At 35.2% G+C, this 9,199-nt stretch overlaps 2 protein-coding genes across 2 annotated transcripts; one reads left to right on the plus strand and one right to left on the minus strand.

Moving 5' to 3' along the window:
- The first annotated feature begins 1,242 nt into the window (after nt 1–1,242).
- On the plus strand, nt 1,243–3,019 carry LOC127247499 (pentatricopeptide repeat-containing protein At2g01860). Its single transcript, XM_051269352.1, has 2 exons — nt 1,243–1,385; nt 1,479–3,019. Exon 2 carries the CDS (start codon nt 1,583–1,585, stop codon nt 3,017–3,019), a length of 1,437 nt encoding a protein of 478 aa, XP_051125309.1. The 5' UTR covers nt 1,243–1,385; nt 1,479–1,582.
- Nucleotides 3,020–3,065: 46 nt separating this feature from the next.
- On the minus strand, nt 3,066–7,888 carry LOC127247500 (citrate synthase, glyoxysomal-like). Its single transcript, XM_051269354.1, has 13 exons — nt 7,548–7,888; nt 7,083–7,263; nt 6,634–6,719; nt 6,296–6,400; nt 5,760–5,822; nt 5,529–5,638; nt 5,257–5,376; nt 5,108–5,183; nt 4,894–4,967; nt 4,678–4,798; nt 3,851–3,948; nt 3,639–3,762; nt 3,066–3,511 (listed from the first exon to the last, which is right to left on the minus strand). The coding sequence occupies exons 1-13, from the start codon at nt 7,794–7,796 to the stop codon at nt 3,374–3,376; spliced, it is 1,545 nt and encodes a 514-aa protein (XP_051125311.1). The 5' UTR covers nt 7,797–7,888; the 3' UTR covers nt 3,066–3,373.
- Between the last annotated feature and the right edge of the window lie 1,311 nt (nt 7,889–9,199).

Below are 9,199 nucleotides of genomic sequence, written 5' to 3' on the forward strand. Positions count from 1 at the left end.
GAAATATTAATATTATATTGAGATAAAGTAAAAATAAAAATAAAAAGACTCAATTAACCCTATTAGTATTGTATGATATAAAGGTAGTGACATTAGTGTAAAATATTGTAAATTAGAAGGGTATTTGTAATGTTAGGTAGATAGTACAATTTCTAACAAAGAAAATGAATACTTTATTTTAGGACGAATCAAAATAAAAAAATGAATAAATTGTTAAGGTAATATATTTTTATTTTATATATTTGTTCAGACTTAAATTAAATGTGTTGTATAGGAATATGTGCTAAAATAATTGTCATATGTAATGCCAAATATAAGACACTATATCATATGTTGTGTTGTCGGCGCGTTGTATTTATATTACTCCCTCTATCCCACTTATCATGTCCATGTTGTCGTTTTGTCCGTCCCACATCTCATGTCATTTTCGTTTTTTTTTTTTTTAAATTGATTACCCATTTTAATCTTGTTTTAAATTTTCTAATTTAAAATTTTTTTAATATTAATTAAATTAATTAGGTATTTTAATCTTAATTTATAATAATTTATATTATAGCTTAATTATTTTCACTAATATATTCTTAATTATATATTAATTATATGTATCCTTAAATTCTCCTGTCTACAGTGACCAAGACACCGATTGTAGGACGAAAGTAGTATATTAATATAAATGATGTATTGTCTATCGGGTGTTGTCCGTTAGCAAATGATGTACTATTAGTATGGTGTTGAATTTTCTAACCACTGCCGTCTAGAGTGTGTCTATGTCATATCTAGTACAAAAATATTATTATTATTGTTGTTGTTATGGCAAAAATTTATCATCCAATTTGAAATATCGGCCTATACTTTTTCATTTTTTAAAAATTGCACAAAGCTTCCTCTTATAAAAAAAATAGTATACGAAATTCTTTAAAATTATCAGAGATTCTCTTGTATTTTATAAAATATTGCATAAAAATTTTAAAAACAATTTGTGCAATATTTTAAAAATACAAAAAAAAAACCAAAAATGTACAGACTTTGAAAATCACAAGTCATACGTAATTTTGTTTCATTATTTTAAAATCTATATCAATTATTTCTTCAGGTATTACACAAATATTATTGATGGATTGCAACATTTATTATTTCAAAAAATTATTTTATATTAAAAATAATTTAATATTCATTTAAAATATCGAATCTATTTCAAAGAAAAAAAAAAAAAAAACTCCTATTTCGAATGAATATATATTATTTAAAAATCATATCAAAAGCTACTTTTAAATAAATAAAAAATCAAGTCTTTAAAAATCGAAGATAACCCAAATTGGGGAAATTGGTCGGCTCCTCGGAAACCTTTGCGCTTTGAATTGCCCGCCGGCGATCTTCACAATACTGTAAACACAACTCCTTTCCTTTTTCCGATTTCTTGCTTGCTTAATTAATGCCTACAATTTTCACCTCACATCTCTCTATATTTATCTCATCAGAATCAAGAGCCGTTTACACATTCTCACTCAAAAAATCATCGTTTCCGATCTCGCCCACCAACTGTTCGACGAAATGCCTGCTCAGCAAGAATCAGTCCTCTGAGATGAAGACCTTACCCACCTATCAATTTCCGCATCCGATTCCAAATTGCAGCAACATTTCTAGGTTTTCACAGGGAATAGCATTCGCATCACGCTCTGAAAGTGCTAAAAGACGGCCCCACAGAAAACTGCACCTTCCCAAGAACCTCCAAAACCGTCGACGCACCGGAATTCCACCTGACTTCCATCCTGTGCTTTATCGCGTGGATCAGTCAGACGAAGAAGAAAACGATGTCAGTGAGATTGATAATGGTAGTGAAGTTTGGGAATCAGATGAGATCGAAGCCATTTCATCCCTTTTTCAGGGAAGAGTTCCACAGAAGCCTGGAGAATTGGGGAGGGAAAGGCCCCTCCCACTCCCCCTACCCCACAAAATTCGACCGTTGGGATTTCCGGCGACGAAGAATCTCCCACGAACGCATCATGCTCGATCATGGAGGCGGCCATTGTCTGATCAGGTTTACAAGAATCCATCTTTCTTGATTAAGTTAGCTAAGGATATCAGAGCCCTTCATCCTCAGGAAGATGTATCCATTGTACTAAACCAATGGGCTCGATTCTTGCGAAAAGGGTCCTTATCGATCGCGATTCGGGAATTAGGACACATGGGGGTACCGGAAAGAGCATTACATGTTTTCTGTTGGGTTCAAAAGCAGCCTCATTTATTCCCCGACGATCGCATTCTTGCTGCGACCGTCGAGGTCCTAGCAAGATCAAACGAGCTGAAAATGCCTTTTGATATGGAGAAATTCATCAGCTTGGCGAGCCAGAGTGTTTACGAAGCAATGGTGAAGGGTTATATCAAAGGCGGGAACTTGGGGCTCGCCCGGAAGCTTCTCTCGGCAGCCATGGAAGGCAAGAAGGTCCTGGACCCTGGAGTGTACGCCAAACTGATTCTTGAGCTCGGGAAAAATCCCGACAAAAGATTTCTTGCTCTGCCCCTGTTGGAGGAGCTCGCGCGAAGGGACGACCTCAAATTGAAACAGCAGGATTGTACAGCTGTCATGAAAGTATGCATACATCTCGGCAGGTTCGACATTGTTGAGGCATTATACAGTTGGCTCAAAGCGTCGGGTACGGTTCCTACGGTAGTAACATACACGACGATGATCAACAGTCGGTGTTTGGAGGGAAATTATCGGGAAGCGATGGCTGTTGTTTGGGAAATGGAGATGTCAAATTGTGCGATCGATTTCCCAGCGTACCGGGTGTTGATAAAGCTCTTTGTTGCTCTGCAAGATGTTGGGAGAGTGTCGAGATACTTTGTGAAACTTAAGGAAGATGGGTTTGTTCCTACTTACGACATTTACAGTGAAGTGATCGGAATTTATGTCGCCACAGGGAGGATTGGGAAGGGAAAGGAAATCTGGCGGGAAGCAGAGATGGCTGGTTTTCGACTGGATGAAAGAATGAGTATGGAGATCATAAGCGAGTGTTAGAAATATTTTGGTGTACAACTTTCAGTGCGTATTATCGATAAAGGCATCGACAACATATGAAGTTTATACAGTATATAATCTAATATTATATGACAATAGTTCATACAGTGTGTACGCACAGACAGCTAAACGATTATGGAACCTTGGGGAAGGAAAGTTGATTATGAAAAAATTCAGACAGCTAAACGATTTTATTCTAAGCACGTAAGAAAGAACCATTCAAGTGGTGTGTACGTACTATTATTATTATTGTTGCAACGATTTTTCTGGCTGCAATAGATCTTTTAACATCACAACTCCTAGGTCCACTTATTTTCTTCGATCGGTTTGAAATCAGACAGTCCGATGGCGAGACTAAGCCCCGGATCCAGACAACCGTCTCCTTGTAGCATTGGAGACAGCCACTTGGCCTAGTTTATCATCCTCGTCTTGGCTCGAGCCCATGCGCTCTTTCAATGGCATGTAATGTCGCAGCCAGACGCCGGTGTACACCTGATGAAATTTTGACGTACAAGAAAATAACAAAACCCAAAGTTGAGAACAAAAATGCAGGCAACATCGTATAATATGCTACCTTGAAGGAAACAAACAATGAAACTCAAAAGATGAAAATCATTACCTGTGCTGGTCTTATTATTTTTGTATCAGGATCTTCCAGAGATTCGCGCCAGTGTGATAAATAGCCAGCCATTCGGGGAATTGCAAATAAAACAGGGAAGAATTCGGTGGGGAAACCCATTGCCCTGACGGGAAAGAGTCCAGAATATACTTAAATTAGACTATCACAGAGGCGAAAAGAAAAATGGAAACAGATTGTTGTTTGATGCACACCTATAAATCAGCCCAGAGTAGAAGTCGACATTAGGATACAGCTTCCTCTTGACAAAGTACTCGTCTGATAGCGCGGCTTTCTCTAAAGCTATTGCCACCTATGAATAGAAGCCAGCCATAAAAAATATACTGGATGTTAGTTTATTGATCCTTTAAGAAACTTGCATTTCCACATAAACGAATCAACGAAGCTATAAGCATGTATTAGGAATGACATAGAAACAACTATGAAGTATAAAATATGTTGCCATGGCAGATGGTGTCCAATGAATATTTTCATAATAATAACTATAGTTCACAGCCTGCTCGACAAACAGGGAATCACATAGCAAAAGATATTTCCCTTATACGATGCACTCACGAAAGATAAAGGTGCAAAAGAGGTACACGAACACAAGCAAAAAATATCAAGAATCTAAGTTCTTCACCAGAAGCCTTCAGAGATATTTCCAGCATCATCAGCTAATTCGCTAATCATCCAAAAAGTTTCACTCTACATCTATATTAGAAGGTTGACCCAATGATATAAGAGAGAGGTATGATTACTTTTGTGGCCAGAAAAGAGTGATGTGCTTCGAGTTAACCTGATAAACTTTATAATGGTAGAGCTCATACTTTTTTTGCAATACATAAATGCAAGAATATCATTCTACATTTTTTCCTAATATACGGACATGATATCGTTCTATAGGGGATTTATAATTTGGTTTTTGTCAAATCATATGTAGATAATTCTCATTATAAAATAAGAATTCCAATTCAACACTTTCAACTGGGAATTCTAGTCTCTCATAATAATTACTATAATTCACATTAAACATTCCCACCTCTATAAGAGGATCCCTGCCAACAATTGAAAAAACTTCTTCTGCGAGTTTCTTGATGACTCTGGCTCGGGGGTCATAATTCTTGTAAACACGATGCCCAAAACCAGACATCTTACGCTTCCTAGAGAATATGATATTTGAAGGGAAAAAAAAGTTAGATTGCACATGTGAAGCCATTCCTAGGACATTTAAAATGATAGTCAGAAAGATATTAACCTGTTCTTTACTCCCTCGATGAAAGCAGGTATATTGTCTACACTTCCAATTTCACTTAACATCTTGAGCACAGCCTACAACGTACAAAGAAAAGATCATCTAGGAAACACATATCATGTTCATGTTCAGCCTCGGTAACTGACCAATAAGCTTATACTGTTTGAAAACTAAAATTTCTTTAAAGCAGCTACATAGACATTAAAAAGCCAAATACCTCATTGGCTCCACCATGAAGAGGCCCATACAAGGCTCCAACTGCACCAGCAAGGGCGGTATACACATCAACACCACTACACATGTATAGTAGAGTTAAGTAAAACCAGTGAATATATTTGCATGTTCAAGAACAAAATTAGAAGTAACCTTGAAGAAAGGTGCCTTGCAGCAGCAGTGGAACAATTCATTTCATGATCTGCATGCAATATAAAAAGTATATCAAGGACACGAGCAAGCCGAGGATTTGGTTTGTAAGACCTGTTACCCCTGTTTTTTCATCAATTAAACTTTGTTAGACCAGCAGTTAAATTTTGAAGTAAAATTAATAGTTTTGTACTTCAGAGATGGACCATCAATATCCATATAGTCAAATTTATTTCATATGCCAGGACACAGGACAGGTAGGAATTAGGACATACAATGAGTCAAGCATATATAAAAAGTTCTCTGAATACGAAAGATTGCTGGATGGAAGAACAGGAGGCCTCCCTGCCATTCTTAAATAAGCTGCTGCTGCAATGGTTGGAGCCTGCAAATAGGATCAGAAACTCATAGTAAATCAGCCAACAAACTTTAAACCAACTGCAAATCATCACAAAAAACAAGATACAGCTAATAGTACATGTAATAAAGGGATAATAAGCGATGACCTTCCCCAAAATGCGGACAATTTGTTTGTCTCTAACTTGTTTGGATTTGTATATATCTTGGCCCTGCACAAAAAATGGAGAAAATTCTTTTGAAGGCAATGCATTACCATGGGCAGAGTAAAAGGCACACCAACCAACCAGTGCCCTCTACAATAAGGGCTCATTATTGAGGGCCTTGTTTTTTTGTTCAAAAGTCACGAACAGGCCTGACTGCCTTGCACTAATGAAGCAGTAGAAAAAGTGATCTCCCACAACAGGAAGTAATCATTAAAAACAAGGAAGCACCAAAACTTCTATCCTATTAGGGAACTCCAATTGACTAAAACTGCTATAGATAGTATACAAATACAAAACAACAAGAATCATTGTACTGACCCATCTGATCTGAGAACTGATTCCATTGCATGATAAATTGAAAACAAAATCTATACATTGGAAATGAGATGGATCTGTCTATGTGATTCAAGAACTTCTATCAAATAAAACTTAACAGGAAAGTAGAGTTGCAATAAATCAGAAAATTAACAGTGACTTACTCTTAAAGCTGGGTTAGCATCCGGATGAAAGACAGAAAGAGCACTCATGGCACAGACAAGAACACCCATAGGGTGAGCATCATGGGGCATTGCTTGTATAATGTCCTGCAAAAATTATCAAAATGCAAAGTTCACCTTTATATAAAAGACAAATCACGATTTGAGTGTAAACAATTTATAAGGCTGGGTACCTCAGAATTAAGGTACCACAAGATATAAACAAAACATGAGCTGATCATAGACCAGATCATAAGATGATGAGCATGAAAGGAAAAATATATAGATTTTAACAATTGATCCTTTTGAATGGAGATACAGGGAAATGAAGCCAGCCATACCAATATTCCTTGTGGAACAGCAGAATGCTGCGAAACAGCAAACTCCCAATCTGCTAACTGATTTTCAGATGGTAGATTCCCATACACTGTCATAGAATATGATGATAATGAACCACATGACAGATGGGAAAAAAAGAAGTTCCAAACTTTAATGTAGTAGTTCCGAAATTCAACTAAAAACAATAAAATGTGATCAAAATAAGATAAAGAGGTCTTACAAGAGTAATCAGTAAGAGACCTACTGTACAATTTTGAAGAGCAGGTGTACAGCAAGAACTGACAGTACGATATATGTGGTTATATATTTCTCACACATTAAGTAATAATTTAAATCACTAAGATCCTTCTATTAAAACTGTAAGCAAAAAGGTTAAATGAAGGTAAATCTAAGGATATATTAAAAGAAAATAATATATTTGTCAAAAGGCGAGTATTTAGCAGCAGCTTACTCAATAGATACGCCACTTCCAAGTAGGAACTCCCCTCCGCCAGCTCCTCTATTGGATAACCCCTGTATCTAAGAATCCCTTCATCTCCATCAATATAAGATATAGCCGATCGCACAGGAGCCGTGTTAAGGTATCCTGGATCATAAAGCTTGAGTCCCTTGTCATTCTTTCCCGTTGTTATCTGCAACGCCCATTCAACTAATAAAAGTAAACAAATTTTCTAAAGATCATATCAATTAAAAGAAATTCAACAGTTAGGTATGGAGATTCAAATCCATTTACAAACAAACACATGGTCACAGGCAGATAGCAAATTCTTAGACCAAAAGTTCACATATAGTTGCAATTTACAGGAAAATTATAGTGAATAACAACATTCACCTACGATGTTCCTAAACGCCAAAAACACGCTACCGAAAGTTATCGATTAATACAGAATAACAAAGCCAGTCCGGTCAATAATACCTTCTTGAAGTCGGTCGCTCTAAGAACTCCTTCCTCGGATACCTGAATCCGGTACTTGTTTCCAGTGCGCTCGTCAACCAGAAGCAACGAACCTTTCAGATTAGGCGGTGGCGCCACGTTTGCAGAGCAGCTAGAGGAATCCAAAATTCCTGCGGAACCAGCGGCGGATCGATCGGCGGACGCCGCGATGTGCGCTGCGAGTACCGCCAAACGCCCTCTAGCCACTGTTGAATGATCGGTGCTCTCCATTTCCGACGAGTTGTTGTCTAGTTCTCGCTGTTTCTAATGCTTTTCCGTAGTAAATTAGTAATGTTATTTTTGCACGCACATCTAAAAATCAAAAATAAAATAAATAGAAGATTTATAAACGAGTCAATTGGCTTTGCGGCTAAAATACGCCGCCGCGTTTTGTAAATAAATATAAATTCGTAACTTTCCATACGTTTTTATATACGTTTTTATATATTTTTATTTTAATAAATTTATTTGTTTTAAATATATTTTATAAATACCTTCTTAGTTACAAAATAATAATCTTATTTTATTGTTTTTGTCTTTTGTAAAATACTTTATTCCTCAAATTTATTTTATTTTCAGTTTTAATATTTCTGTTAAATTTATTTTATTATTAATTTGGATAAAATTAATAAATTAATATTTCACTATTTTCATTCAATACTTATTTATAACCATGTCACTACATTTGTTACAATTTTTTCTCTTATTTTTAAAATTTTTTACTAAATTCTTAAACCTATAATCTCGTAAGTACATTACACAATCTAAACCATTAGACTATACATTTATTTTAAATTTAAATTTATTTATTAATATATTTATAATATTATTTTAAAAAATTATATTTAATTTTAAAATTGGATCAAGCCAAGCACCGCCCGATTTTGATGGAGACACGTATAGTAATATTTGTCACCCTTCCTAAAATCGTGAACATTCCTGCATGTTCCGTTCTTCATGTTTCATATTAACCATATTTGCACCCTAAACCAACCAAACACGTGTTTCATAAGTTTGAATTTTACTTGATGATGGTCCGTAAGGGATGGTCTCGTATTATAAGGATTGAACTTGTGACTTGATTTGCAGGTATGGCCTGATTTGTAGGGTATTAGGTTTGACCGAAGATTTACCAGTGTGCACTAAAATTTACTTGATGGTGACATTAAAGTCTTAAAATGACCATAGAGCACAATGATGTATTACAAACCTAAAAGCTTTATGAATAAATATGCTAAATTTTACTACGCCCGTAAAAGTATTGCAAATGAATAAAATATACTTCCTCTGTCCAACATAATTTATTCATATTTTTTATTTTCTTTTGTCTCACGTAACTTGTTCTTTTTATTTTTGAAAATATAATTATGCATTTTGATCGCATTTTAAATTTTAAATTTTATAATTTTCTTAATTTTAATTAAACTATTTACTTATCTCAATTTTAATTTATAATTATTTTTACTAAATAATAATTATTTTTACTAAGACACTTTTTAATTACTCCCTCCGTCCCAGATACCATGTCCACGTTGTCGTTTATGTCCGTCCCGCATACCATGTCATTTTCCTTTTTTGGAAAATAATTACACACTTTAATCTCATTTTAAATTTTTAAATTTTAATTAAATTAA

The sequence above is a fragment of the Andrographis paniculata genome, unplaced genomic scaffold (genome assembly GCF_009805555.1).
Source record: "Andrographis paniculata isolate CXL003 unplaced genomic scaffold, ASM980555v1 Contig32END, whole genome shotgun sequence".
NCBI classification, from domain to species: Eukaryota; Viridiplantae; Streptophyta; class Magnoliopsida; order Lamiales; family Acanthaceae; genus Andrographis; species Andrographis paniculata.